The sequence below is a fragment of the Cibotium barometz genome, chromosome 19 (assembly GCF_041138505.1).
Source record: "Cibotium barometz isolate CiBa-2024 chromosome 19, ASM4113850v1, whole genome shotgun sequence".
NCBI lineage: Eukaryota > Viridiplantae > Streptophyta > Polypodiopsida > Cyatheales > Cibotiaceae > Cibotium > Cibotium barometz.
This window is the reverse complement of record NC_141064.1, coordinates 36,594,983-36,609,690: the sequence shown is the minus strand read 5'-3', so window position 1 is coordinate 36,609,690 and position 14,708 is coordinate 36,594,983. Positions and strand designations below refer to the sequence as shown.

The window sequence follows — 14,708 nt, the reverse complement described above, 5'->3', positions numbered from 1 at the left end:
AGCCAGGTTTCTTCTCTTTGTGATGATGCAGTGATCAAGATTCTTACGGAATCTTTTCATGCTATTTAGGTGCAGGATGATGCAATAAAGGTGCAAGATGATGCTATACAGGTGCAAGATGATGCTATGGAATATTTTCATGCTATACAGGTGCAAGATGATGCTATGGGAATCATGGGTGATTTTATTATAGGCTCACTTGCTTCCATGGTTGTTTTCCATGAGTTTATTTGTGACGATGATGCTTCATATGCTTTGCTTTGGTATGAGGATGTTACTTTGCATGATGGTCCTTTGAGGGCTTTCCATGCACATGATGTGATGATAGTATATCATCCTATGGATCTTCATCTACACATGTTGATGATATGTTAGGCTACACTTGCTCATGCCATTTCTTATGCACTTGGATGTCACTGGTGGTGTCACATGGATATTTTGTATGGTGTCATTCTCTAATGAGAATAGGTACTACATATGGATGTATTTCTTCCTCATTTTGAGAGATCATAGCATGTTCATTATGATAGAAGGCTTCTCTTGGGTTAATCGATGCCTAAAGGGAAAGGAGGCGATTTTTCTTATGTGGCCTATTGATGCCTTGGATGTTGACCTTGTGGAGGAGTATTCCCTTGAGGAGATACCTATGGATCATGGTGATGCCTTGATGTTGTCTTTTATGGATGATCCAACCACACATGAGATCGTGATATAGGTGCTCACATGGTATCTTGCATGGTCCTATGGTGATGATGATCCACCATGTTCTTCATCGACACACTTGGAGGATAGGCTATTTTTAGCCTATGGTGCTTCATGCAATTTTTTATATATCACTCCATGTCATTGGAGTATGGACATCAATATTCATGCATGGTTTTACATTTTCATATTGTATGATATATCATGGTATTGCATCTATCTCTTAGGTTTACACTTTTGGCATGTTGTATCTTGGAGGATGTACACCCACCATCCTTCAAGGGGGAATATAGGTGTTGAGTGTGGAAACACACACGTGCATTGGAGTGATGGAGCCGCACATGGGAACACCCCTAGCATTTGGGAGTTTAGCATTAGGCTAATGGGAAGTGAAAACTTGTCATTAGGAGGTCCATTCAAGAAATGGAGGTTATATGCACATGGGCTAGTGGGGAGTTACACTAGTGGGAGGTTACACTAGTGGTGGGGAGTTACACTAGTGGGAGGTTACACTAGTGGGGAGTTACACTAGTGGGGGGTTATGGAAGCCCAAAGGTCACATGGTTATAAAAAGACCCCTTGTATGCATATGTTGAGGGATGGAACATAGAGGGATGGAATCAAGATGTAGAAGGTACCCTTATGATGGAATACACATGGTGTTTTGAGTCTTTTCTTTCTCTCTCATAGTACGCTTTTAAGTCTTCTTCAATATGTGAGTGAGTGTATGTTTATTGGTTCCACCCCACGTTGGCACCTCTAGCCAACAGTGCTACTTGACCTACGTGATTTAGATCGTGAGAGCCCGACCTACGCAATGTGGATCGTGAGAGCCCAACATGCTCTAACAAAATGTCGTGCTATGAGGGGGTGAGCCGTGTGAGGAGATCCCGTAACTCATCATCAGACAAGCAAGGAGTAGCCTGTCTGGATGCTCTCAAAGTGGATGCTCCGGGAGTGGTCCACCCAGTGGATGGACTTGAAGTGTCTGCCATGCCTACACAAATAAAGACAATATATCAATCTCTTGAACGTCTCTACAAATAAAGACATGCTCTTCCAAGATGCGTTAAGGCATAGGGCATGCATAGCCCTATGCATGCATAGAGCCTCAAGCTTGGGCATAGAGCATAGGGCGCTTATGCTCTATGCCCAATCTTGATGCATGCATAGGGCTATGCATGCCCCTTGCTGCATGAGCCTTAAGCTTGGGCATAGAGCATAGGGCGCATGCGCCCTTACCCTCTATGCCCAATCTTGATGCATGCATAGGGCATGCATAGCCCTATGCATGCGCCCTATGCTCTATGCCCAAGCTTAATGCATGCATTAAGATTGGACATAGAGCATAGGGCGCATGCATAAGGCTATGCATGCCCTATGCTCTATGCCCAATCATTAGGGCATGCACCCTATGCTCTATGCACAAGCTTAATGCATGCATTAAGCTTGGGCATAGACCATAGAGCACATGCATAGGGCATGCATAGCCCTATGCTCTAGGGCTCATAGAGGTTCTATGCATGCATAGACTCTCTATGCCTTATGCATAGGGCTATGCATGCCCTATGCATGTGCCCTATGCTCTATGCCCAAGCTTGATGCATGCATCAAGCTTGGGCATAGCATAGGGCATGCATAACCCTATGCATGCATCAAGCTTGGGCATAGAGCATAGGGCGCATGCATAGGGTTATGCATGCCCTATGCTATGCCCAAGCTTGATGCATGCATCAAGCTTGGGCCTTAAGCATAGGGCATGCATAGAGCAACACCTGCAAAACAAACACAATGCCAATACAACCCCAAGCGCCTAAACCACACTAAGCAATGCCAAAAAAGAGAGAGAAAGAGAGTGATATTGAGCACTAACCGAGGGGGAGTGAGGTAAGTAGAGGAGGGGAGGAGGAAACACCTGCAAAACAACCAAAAATAGAAAAATAAAGCATTAGTTATATATAAGAAAAAACCTACACTAAAGAGTTATAGGTGAGAACCCAACAAATCAGAGAAGCAGGGAGGGGGCAAGAGGATTAAGGGAGGGGAGTCAAAAACACTTGCAACAAACACCTACAAAACAAACAACAAACAAACAAAATAAAAAAAGTGCTAGGTTTTTCCGAACATGAAAACAATGAACAATGCAAGCTGAGAGGGTGAGAAACCAACCTCAACTGGTTCTTATGGAGGGGAGAGATGGAGTATGGTGTGTAGGGAAGCAAGGTGAGGGAGGATGGTGAGTGGGTGAAGGAGAGAGGGAGATTTCAAACTCAAACTTTTATAAAAATGGGGCTATTTTTGGTGTAAAAAGCCACCACCATCCGGGTAAGGCCATCTCGGTACGAATTAATTTCTGGTGCGTCGGGGTAAAGTTTCCGGTACCACCATCAAAATTCTTAAACAATTATTGACTTATGTATCGACCCTCATCCCGACTCTGTGGAATAATCCATTTAGGGCATTGTTGACATGGTACTGCACTAGCGCCAAGTTGTCATGGCTGCACAGAGTCGGTACTAGCATCGGTAAGACTTCTAGTACATAGGTCAGAAATATTACGTCTTACCGAGTATATTTCCAACTTTCATACCGACGAGTGTGTCATTTTGGAAATTCTAGGAAGGTACTGTACCATTGGCCTGGCTTGGCTCTCGATTCACAAGTCGATACAAGGGTCAGTATACAGCTCATGTTACTAACCCTGCTACCGACCATGATACCGACTCTGTGGCACCTTGAAGTCAAGATGTTCTCGCATGCATATACTTAATCAAATTTCAATATTTTAAGTATACATACACTATGCACTTAAAATTAAAATACCACTAAGGAAAATATCCAAATTTGCAAGAATTAGTAGAAAAGAAAACTTAAAAAAATTAAACCAAGTTACCGTGCACTTAGGCTAGACTGAAGGTTGCAATGTGCATGTGCATGGAGTCCTCAGTCGAGAGTCGAGAGTCGAGACCCTCCTGCGCTGGAGCTTGGCTAGCCTTAGCATTGAGCTAGTCGTGGAGAAAGTAGGGCTCACTACTCAGTCTAGAGAGTCGAGACCAAAGAGTCGAGACAAGAGACGCAAGAGGAGGTGGATTTTGTGGAGGCGGGCGATTACAACAGTGCAAGGCTCAAGGGTGGGAGCCTCGAGAGTCAACATTGTCGTTGCACTGCCGTTGCAGACTTGACACCCTCCTGCGCGCTGGAGCTTGGCAGCCTAGATAGCCTTAGCCTTGGGCAGGCTGTGGAGATTCGAGAACGTCAATCTAGAGAGTCGAGACATCACCAAAGATAAGAGGAGCAGCCAGAGCCCAGGCCCCAGAGGAGGTGGGTTTTGTGGAGGCGAGCAACTACAACAGTGCAAGCTTGCAAGGCTCAAGCCCAAGGATGGGACTTGGGAGGCCTCAGGCTAGGTTGGCTGTTGTGCGCGTGAATGGTGATAGTGTTTCTAATGAGTATATAATATTATCCTTTTTCAACTTAAGGAAACTCGATTTTTTCCTTTTCAACGATCTTGAACCAGCTTGGATCCCTTTGAAACAAATTTTAAACGAGTTACCTCTTCCTTCTCACCTTGGGTGCAACTAGTTTTCCCATGAAATGAACCGGCTCCAGGTTATAAGCCGAACCTAACTTTTACCGAACCCTCCGTGGCACACCTCTTTTGTGCCATTTAAATAGGTGAAAGCATCACAACCGCCAAGGCAATTGGAGCTATTACCATGTTGATTTGCGCTCGTTGATGTGGAACCTCAAGCATGGCATTGACAGCAGCAGAGCTGGCCATTGGCTTACTTTCACTTGCCATGATGATGTGGTAGTTCGCAGTATCTATGGACATCCGCACGACGCCTGGTCTTGGATGATCGGATCGTTGGCCACTGGCAACTTGGACCCGAGTCTTGGCTGAGATTGTGACTCCTGAGCAGGGCTCGACAAAAATATTTTTTACAACCGGTCAAAATAAGGGCAAGTTTCCACATCAACCTTTTTTTTTTGGGGGCTAAAATTGGCTATTTTGACGGTATTGTAACTAGAAACTAGTAAATTTCGACCCTTATTTATAAGGGCATGCTATATCTCGAGTCGATTTTTGAAAATTCTAGCTAGTACAAATACACTAGAATGCCGATTTTGTAAAGATTGCTCGTAAAAAAACATTTTTTCTAACCAATGAAAAAAAGGAGAGAGTTTCACTTTGGCGGGGATTTTTAGCAAAATTTTACATATCAATCAGTTTTAAAACTAAATTTGGAAAAATCTCAACTGTTAATTTTAAGGCTACCCAAAATATTAATCGGTTTCACTAAAGGACGGCTTTTTTTCTAACACTACTCCTGAGAGGTTCAATGATGATCCGGAGCTTGACAAAACCGGCATTCTAGTTATCTGGAATTTTCAAAAACCGACTGGAGATATAGCATGCTCTTATAAATAAATAAGGGTTGAAATTTACTAGTTTCTAGGTATAATACCAGCAAAATAGCCAAATTTAGCCAAAAGAACGGATAGATGTGAGAACTTGCCCTTATTTTGACCTGTTGTAAAAAACATTTTTGTGGAGCGTTGGGTCACTTCAATCTATTATCTCAAGTTTCAACCATTGAATCGGTTTTCTATATAATAGAAATTCTATTACAGAAATTCACGGTGGGATTTCTTTTTCACTCCGTCACTCCTGTCCGCGGCCCGCGGGCTTTCTTTTCCAGAAATTCAGATTCCTGGAGGCTGGTACAGTAAGCTTTGTCGTAGGGGAGAAGACGTGGCAAAAATGCGACCATTCCCTTCTCTTTCACCAGCCTGGAGGAGCCAGCTAGCACCTGCACGGTAGGAGAAAGCCCAAGCTCAATTGCAGGGGACAGGATAGTAGATTACTATGGGCCTGTTTCCACGCACACATAAGTTATAACCTCACCACCAGCTGTGACAAGCTTCCGGAAATAATTTTTATTGAACCTTGCATGAACCCTTTTCACCTTGGATTCAAGACGAAATTGGTAATGAGTATAACTGAACCCTGACACTTGTGAAAGGGCTGCCAGGCTGGTTGCAGAGGAAAATCCAAAATTATTTACTCCATTGAGATTTGCAGCCTGGATCTACTTTTAGTTCAAATCAAGTGGTTGGGGCCTATGGACCCAAGTAAATTCAATGTGTCATCTAATCAATGTGCTAGATGTGGACTCCCAGAAGATGATATACACATTTTCCTACAGTGCCAGCACATCTCTCAATCTTTCAAAGAACTTCAAAACACAGTATCTAAATGGGGCAAAGCTTTAACCTAGAAACAGATTTTACTGGGAGAAGCCTTAGGATGTTCAGATACGCTATGGAACGTCATTAGAAGCGAATATCTATGGCATGCATGGATGCTTAGAATAGCAGCAACGTTCAACAATCCAGAAATCAAAGGTCCTCCGCTTTCAGTTAGCCTAAGCACATCATGCAGCAGATACTGGTCTAAAAGATTGCCTTCTCTAATCAGCTCTGAGAAAAAGCTAGAAATCAAATACAACAAGAAAGCCTCAGACTTTACCAAGTACAAACTGGACTCAATCAGAGAAAAAATCAGGCTAGTCATGACCAAAGACAGATCACTAATTGACGTAATCTACAGTCTGTAAAGACGATCTTCATGCAGTTATCATGTATCAGTATCTTCATTGCGAACCCCCACTACAGGTTACAATAGACGCCTGAATCAGGACACTTTCAAAGTACAGTATAAATGCCAACCAGATCCCTGCAAGAAGACAGAGACAATGAGGGATAAGCCTCGGAAAGTGACCTGCAGGACAGACATGCCAGTGCCAGACCATGCCCCAATAGGAAAACCCCGTCTTCCATCTGCTTTGAGCCTCCTCCCAGGCAGAATCGCATCACGAGAGGTACCGGCCCTCAAAATCACCTTCGACTTCAAGCCTCTCCATAATCGAGATCGAAACACCATAACATGAAGGTGCAGCTACCCGCGAAGTCTTCTCTACCTTCTGCAAGAACGGTGGGAAAGCATCAGAACAGAGAAGCTGAGTTCAAGGCCAATCAATACCTTAGCGGGGAGGAGACTGCACCGTCACCATCTGAGTGGAAGTGCATACAAAAGAAGGCTCATCAAATCTAGATGGCGATGACGAGTAGGACAAGGGCACTTCTGCTGGTAAGGGGATTCAGCAGCAATTCTTCCAGCAAAGAAGTTAATAACAACCAAAGAGATACAAGCTGCTGCATGACATCAAAACAGATTTACCTGAATGTAAAAGCAGACCTGACTCGAGCCCGCATGGAGGAAACACAAAAGAGAATACCAAACAAGGAAGATGAAGGACTCCAGCCACGGGGAGAGGCCTCCATCACCCTCTCAGGGTCGCCACCAAAATGGTAGATAGCAAGGATGAGCACCGCACCAACCTCCCGACTCCTCTGCGCATCGAAAAGGGCAGAGCGTTCTGCAAGATCGACTGCTCGGAAGAGAAGGAAGCATGCAGAATGAGTAGGAGGCGAACGGGTTTTTACCCCCCTCTGCGCCAAGCCTCCCGCCGTTCCTCTGCGCATCGAAAAGGCCAGAGCTTTCTACAAGATCGACTGCTCGGAAGAGAAGGATGCATGCAGATTGAGTAGGAGTCGAAAAGATTGGTAGCCAATAGGAGCCTGCCCTGCATGTGCCGACACGTGTACTCACATGCATAGACACGTGTTGGCCATTGCCTCTGGCCACGTGTCCACTGCATGTTGGACACGTGGCCCTTGTATCTCGAATTCCTTTTCTAATCAATTTTGCCCTTTTTTTTGAAAAAAATCAAGTGGTTGGGGGGGCTGGTTTGCTAGCTCGATAGATGCGAAGCTTAACTACTCAACTCACAACCAGCTCAAAAATCAAAATTTTTACCTGCAAAAAGCTGCAACCTCAGAAACTGCATGTAAAAAACTCAAATTTGGTTGTGAGTTGAACTTTGGATGCGTCTGAGAACGCAACTACCTATAATGTGAAAACATGCTCAAATTTAGAAAAGAAAACATTTTTTTCCAACCAATTAAAAAAGAAGAGTTTGGCCGTTTTTTTCTAGCAAAATTTTACATATCAATCCGGTTTTAAAATTAAATTTGGTAAAATATCAACTCTTAATTTCAAGGTTACACAAAATTTTGACCGATTTTTCCAAACCCTAGTAGTGAAAGATAGCACAAGTTAGAACTTACTATAGTGTTCACAAGAAACCTTACATTTTTGTTTTCACCTGTAAATTTGATTTTCTCAATTTGGAAAAATCTTTAAAATTTAGTTATATTTTAACTCAAATATCTGTAAAATTTCAAGAGAAACCCTACTTGTTGAGAAAAATAAATAAAGATAACATCTTAATCTAGCTGGTTCCCAAATTTACACTATATGCTGATTTTATAACTAAAAAAGAGAAGTCCTTAAATTAAGGGCTATGAAAAATCTCGATCATTTTTTCACAAATCACGCTAAGGCCCCTGTCACACTTGGCCAGGCGGCCCAATATTGAAAGAGACCTGGCCGGTAGTGTGGTGTCACACTACTGCCCGCCTAGGTTAAATCTATACAGGATTAACGAGAACCCCACCTCCCTCCAAGTGGGCAAAGGAGGTGTGACTATTTTAAAATAACCACTCCTCCTGCAAACAAGCGTGAGGAGGAGCCAAATCTCACATCTTCCAATGCAATTTTGAATTTGAATCTAAGAAGATCTCATCTCACATCTTTTAATGAAATCTTTGTATACATGCTTACATACCTATAGATACACACACTTATATATATTATGTATGTATGTGTATCTATAAGTATGTAAGCATGTATATATAAATAGTGTGCATGTGCATGTGTGTGTGTGTGTGTGTGTGTGTAAGATGCATTTATTTGAGAGTGAGCACACCTCACCACTCATCCCTACCATTAAAATGTAATCTAAAATTTAATTAATTAAAATTATATATATGTGTAAATCTATTTAAGTGTGTGTGTGTGTGTGTATGTGTGTGTGTGTGTGTGAGAGAGAGAGAGAGAGAGAGAGAGTTTCTATGTGAGAGAGTGTGCGTGAAGACAGAGAGAGAGAGTGTGTGTGTGTGTGCATGTGAGAGAGAGTGCATGAGAGAGAGAGAGAGAGAGAGGCTGAGAATTTCTATGTAGGAGATAGTTTGTGTGGGAGGAGGCAGTGTGTGTTTTCATTAGTGTATGTGCGGTGTGTACATGTGTGTGTGTCTGTGTGTGTGTGAGAGAGAGAGAGACGACAGATAATTTCTATGTAGGAGATAGTTTGTGTGGGAGGAGAGAGTGTGCGTTTAGATTAGTGTATGTGCGGTGTATACGTGTGTGTGTGTGTGTGTGTGTGAGAGAGAGAGAGAGAGAGAGAGAGAGTATATGCATGCATGTGCATGCATCTATGTGTAGAATGTGCGAGAGAGAGAGTGAGTGAGATGGGATAGACCTGGAGAGAGAGAGAGAGAGAGTGAGATGGGGCAGACCTGGAGAGAGAGAGAGAGAGAGAGAGAGAGAGAGAGAGAGATGTAATGAGGAAGGGTGAAAAGAGAGAGAAAGAGAGTGAGAGATAGAGAATAAAAAGTATCTTTTAATAAAATATAAATTAAATAGAAAACATATATGTATATGTATGTATACATGTGTGTATGTGTGTGTTTTTATTTACATTTATATATACATACATACATATGTATGTGTATATATATATATGTGTGTATATATATATATATGTGTGTGTGTGTATATATATATATATATATATAATATATATATGTTTGCATCATAAATTATTGAAGACTTTCAAGTTATTCCAATCAAAAGCATCATAATTCAATCATTCTTCTTGCTTTCACAAGCTCCCAAGCTTCATAAACTGCTGCCCAATCAATGCTATCAATTCTATATTATATATATTTACTATATTATATATATTATATAGGATATATACCCCTGGTCACTTAGACCCCTAAGGCTAGGTGCCATTGGGCACTTCCCTTGTTTTTTCAAAGTGCCACGTTGGCACTTTTACCAGAAAATGGAGGTGCCATTTGGCACTTGAAATTGTGAAAGGCTCCCGTATGGGTGCCAAATTTAAAGCCTGGGTGGTTCACACACACAACATGTTATAACTTTTACTAGGATTGGAAAAAATACATTTATAATGTTGAATTTATTAAAGCTTAAAGGCTTTACCCTAGCCCCATTTTTTGGGACACTCTATTGTTATTATGGAAGAGTGTCGTGCTCACAAAAAGCACACCTTTGTATATTTTTGAGAACTATGGCCTATTTTTGGTTGAAAGCTAATAAAAAATACTCTTGTGTGGGGAAGGCCACGCACAGGAGGAGGGGAAGATTGTACCCAGCATGTTTGTCTTGGAGCTAAGTATTATTTGTTGCTATGGTTTTGTTTAATTTATTTGATTATGTTGAGACCTGCAAAGCATGTGTTTTCATGGTTGAATTATTTGTGTTGAATTCTCTATTGTTCCACAAGCTTTCCTAGAGAACGATTCAAAGGCATGTTTCCAACAAGGTAATCTTAGAGTGTGTCCGAAGGGAAAAATAAGGTGATTTGGGTGGTCTAAATAACATGCATAGTGGGCAGTCCAAAATTTGGGTGAAATAGTGTGAAAATAGAAAAGTTTGCATGAAAAAAACATGGACTTACAGGAAAGCAAGTGTGGGAATTTGTTTTTCCCATAAAGTTGTCTTTATAGTGGCTTGCGCTTCACCATGGTTCCCGTAGCACATACTAGAGTGACGAGGATATATAGCCTTGTTTGTACTTGAGGGATAGAGATTTGAGGCCCACTTTCAATAGCCCAAGACGAAGAAGGGGCTGTTTGATACTTTGGTCACATCAGCCGTGATGTATGGAGCCCTGTTCTGGGGAGTGGATCTATCTGATCAAGATTGGATGCATGTTGAGAGGTCCCAGGTCATGATGTTCTCCCATATGATCCGAAGTAAGCCATCGGTCCCACATGATATTATCCAAGATGAGTTTGTTGCAGCCCCGATGGTAGTACATGCACTCTTCCAGACAGTCCCTTATCTCCATTGCCTTGGTGGGATGGACTGCCACCCATTGGTACCCAAGGCTTGCCTTGGAGTCCCCCAGATAGCTAGCATCTGAGGGCCACTTAGGGGTAAGCATGATTAGCACATGGTTAATGACATTAGGGTCACCAAACTGATGCTATGAAAAAAAGTGCATGTGCATAGATGCAATGTCGCTCTGGTACTAATTGATGGAGAAAAATACAGAGGAAGAAGATCCATGAACAAAAAAACAAGTTTGTGTACTTGATATGTAGAGATAAAGCGGTTGGGTATTTGTTGCTGTGATTACATGAGCAAATAGATCCTTAACACTACATTGTAGATAGATATGAAGGCTAAAATTTGGCCAGCGGCTGGCGTCTTAATTCCTTCTATGTTCAGGGCCTTGCACACTGCTATATAGCACTGGGTAGGTCGAACTCACCTATTGTAAGAGACATCGCCTTTTCCTTCAACGCTTTACTGAGAAAAAGCTTCTTTTGTTTTTCTGGATCGAGTTCTCGGATGAAGCTTTCTTTGTCCGGGATCTGCAGCTTGCTTAGGAGTCTCCTCATGGTGGACAAATCAGGGGTACTTGTTTGATCGGGGTCAGTATCAGCAGGAGTAAGGTTTTCAGCAGGGTAGCCAACGAGATCTACACTCATGGCCTTTCTGATATCTTCCCGCAACAAATTCGGGTAGCCAAAGCGGGAGCTGTCACCAACACGAGCTAGAAATACACCAGTGAGGGAGGGCACGCATTGGTAGAGCTGCAAGACAAAACCTATCCACATGACAGTACAGAGAAAGCCGCCTACAATGGTGGTGGCTCGCATACTCGCCTGGTACTCGGAGGCGTGGGAGTGACGTAGAGCCGCAAAGCCTGCGGCAGCGAACGCCACCATCACCGCCGCCAGCGAGAGTCCAAGCAGACTTGCATCCAACACTATGGCAAGACGCAGCTGATGCACAATGGCCCCAACATACCTGGTCGGCGTAGGAATCAGTGCAGCAATGGTCACACACATGGTAGCCACCGATGAGTAAAACGACAAGCTGTTGCTGGCCCAGAAAACCTTCAAGCCCAAAGATTTGAAGACATCACCAGGCAACTGCAACCACCCTGCAAATGTCACGCTTGCGATCAATGCCGCACCCACTAGTATAGCATTCAGAGCTTGCGCATATACATCCCTATCCCGGTACAGCTTCTCCTCATGGTCCTTGAAATCAGATCTGCCCCTCAAAATCTCCATGATCTCGTAATGTTTCTGCTCGAATGCATGCTGCAGTGCTGTCTTCCCATCTCCATCCTGAATACTGGGCCTCAACTGAACGTTCTGGCAGAGCTTGTCCACAATGTCCTGCCTTTTGTCCACCACTGCCCAGTGCAGGCATGTCCTCTTATGGACATCATCCCATTGATTAACAGTCAGTTGAGTTTTCTCCAGCAGAAACTCGAACACCAGGTCTTTGTTTGCATACAGGGCCAAGTAAGTAGGCAGTGTGCTGGCAAGCAAGTGTAGCCTCTCTTGGATATTTGAGTTGCCGATGAGCCCAGCTATTAGCACTTTGATTATGCAGCCTAGAGTGATCTGCACCTTACCCATACTGACAAACTCTTCAAAGAATCCTCGGCGGTTGTGTAGCAGAGCGTACAGGCCAGGGCTATGAAGCTCATCCTGCCCACAGATCAACGAACTGATCTGATCTTTGACAGCTGGGCCCAGCTTCTTGAGAGCCCCCAGGACTGCCAAGTTTCCAGCCTTGGCAGCAACATCCAAGAAAGAATCCCCTTCACTATCTCGCATTTTGACACACACAGTCTCAAAGATCAACATGGCGATGATTTCGCGGTTTGTTGAATACTGAGCTGCGTAGTGGAGAATGGTCCTTCCATCGGCGTCTACTGGGTCTTTTTTTGCCGGATCATGGAGCTGGGAAGGGGCAGTCGCCGCCCTTCTGGCATTGAAACTAGAGGCACGAGAGGAGAGTAATGCTTGGAACATTTCCTGGTCTTTGCAGTAGCTTACTGGCATCATTCCATCTCCGTTAAGGGCGGTCAGGCTCACCCCTTCAATAGTCACCAAATACTTGACCACATCCTTGTGTCCAAGAAGAACAGCAAGGTGCAAAGGGGTGTTCCCTCTATTGTCGCGCATGTTCGAATCAGCCATTCCACATGCGACGAGCCACTGCACTGCCCCGGAGTGCCCATGGCCAGCTGCAAAGTGCATGGCGGACCTGCCACTGTTCATTGACTTGGCATTCACATTTTCATACCCAGGCAGCACTGCTTCTAGAACATCCACATCGCCATGTTTTGCAGCGGAGTGGAAAGGCAGCTCACCTGTGATCTCGTCCGGCACGCTGAGAATGCGGTGGCGTTCATCTTCTCCAAGGCTTTCGAGAAGCGATCTGACGCCTTTTACATGCCCTGCACTCACGACGCTCTGCAATTCATGAGGCACTCTCTCACTACTACTACCACTACTACCAGTTGTTTGCGGGTCTGCCATAGATCAAAGAATGGTATGTGGAGCACGGGACTAGGAGTTTAGGAGTATGGAGCACGGGACTAGGAGTATGGAGTCTCCGGAATCCGGACCAAAAAAAAAAAGGAAACTTCTCTTGCTATAATGTATTTTGTGTGATGAGAAGACGTCTTTTGAATTGTGAAAGCTTAATGCACTTACAAAACTAATATGTTTTCATTACTCAAAGTAAACTGGTTTATTATTAAAAAGGCACTCAAAATTTTAGCCAAAAGTGACATTTTGACACCCATGGTTGATGGCAAAAGTGCCACTAGATTTTCTATGGCACCTAGACTTAGGTGCCAAGTTTAAAACCTGGAACCACCTCTAAGCAATGATGTCAGTGGTCATGCCACATGTCACCATCCAGTGGTGTTGAATAAGTCAAAGATAAGATACTTGTACCTATAAAAAAAGTCAATATACTAGCAATTCAAATCAATCAAGTACTTGTGTCTACAACTCGTATACTCTCTCTCTCTGTGACGCGTTTCCGTCAGTTTCGGCCGTTTTTGGCTAAAAACGGCCAAAACGGCCGTTTACCGTGACGCGTCGCAGGATTTCTATCCGGAGGGACATGGTGCCCGAGGGGGAGACTAGACCGCCCCGAATATAATGCATCTATATGGGGAGGAAGTGCTTGGAGGGGCAAAGCATGGACCCATGGTAGGCACCAAGATGCACTCACGCACCGGGTAGGCACGTAGGCCTCCCGCGTTGCAAGTGGGGTTGGCGGGAGCCGAGTGCCTCCGGGGGATGCCCTCCCTACCTTGACGGAGTCGGGACCGAATGAGCCGACGGGACCGTGGACGGTGGAAAAACGGCCGCCGACGTGGCCGGCGGGCCTGGCCGTGCCGACGGGGCCGCGATGGACCCTAGGCCGGCGGGCATGGATTGAAGGCAAGTCCCGGGTGAGGCCTCCTGGAGCCGAGCCGGGCATGAAGGGCACGTGACGGTGAGACCCTCAAGGGAAACGCGCGCAACGCGCTCGACGGGCCGGCGGAGCCGTCATGAGCTTCAAGGGCCGCGTGCGGCAAAGACGTGGTGTTTCATGCCGGACGTCCGCTCACATTGGGCTCGCGTCCGTACGGCCATCACACTTGGTATCAGAGCAGACCAACTTGGGCTGAAGAGAAAACGGCGGGACCGTCAGAAACGGCGGAAACGTCGAAAACGGCGAAATGGCCGAAAAAACGGCGAAACGGCGAGTCGGGCCAAAGTGACGGCCACGAGCCGGAAAACGGCACAAAACTGCCAACTGAGATTTGAGCTTCAAGACGGCGGAATTTGGCCGCGCTGACCTTTACCGATATTGTGGAGCAGGGTGAAGGCTACAGGATGGCATGGGTGGCCGGACCCGACGGGACCCCGAGCTGACGGCGCCTGGGGGGTGAACCGTTCAGTGCCCGTTGGGCCTCAAGACG

The 14,708-nt window shown here is 44.7% G+C and overlaps 1 protein-coding gene across 1 annotated transcript; it reads right to left on the bottom strand.

Annotated features, from left to right (window-relative positions):
• Positions 1–10,986: 10,986 nt before the first annotated feature.
• Positions 10,987–13,356, bottom strand: LOC147628527 (uncharacterized). Its single transcript, XM_086813717.1, has one exon. It carries the CDS (start codon positions 13,264–13,266, stop codon positions 11,164–11,166), a length of 2,103 nt encoding a protein of 700 aa, XP_086669843.1. The 5' UTR covers positions 13,267–13,356; the 3' UTR covers positions 10,987–11,163.
• Between the last annotated feature and the right edge of the window lie 1,352 nt (positions 13,357–14,708).

What these genes read in the sequence shown, in the direction of transcription:
- LOC147628527 (XM_086813717.1), bottom strand. Translation starts at nt 13,266, where the DNA reads ATGGCAGACCCGCAAACAACTGGTAGTAGTGGTAGTAGTAGTGAGAGA.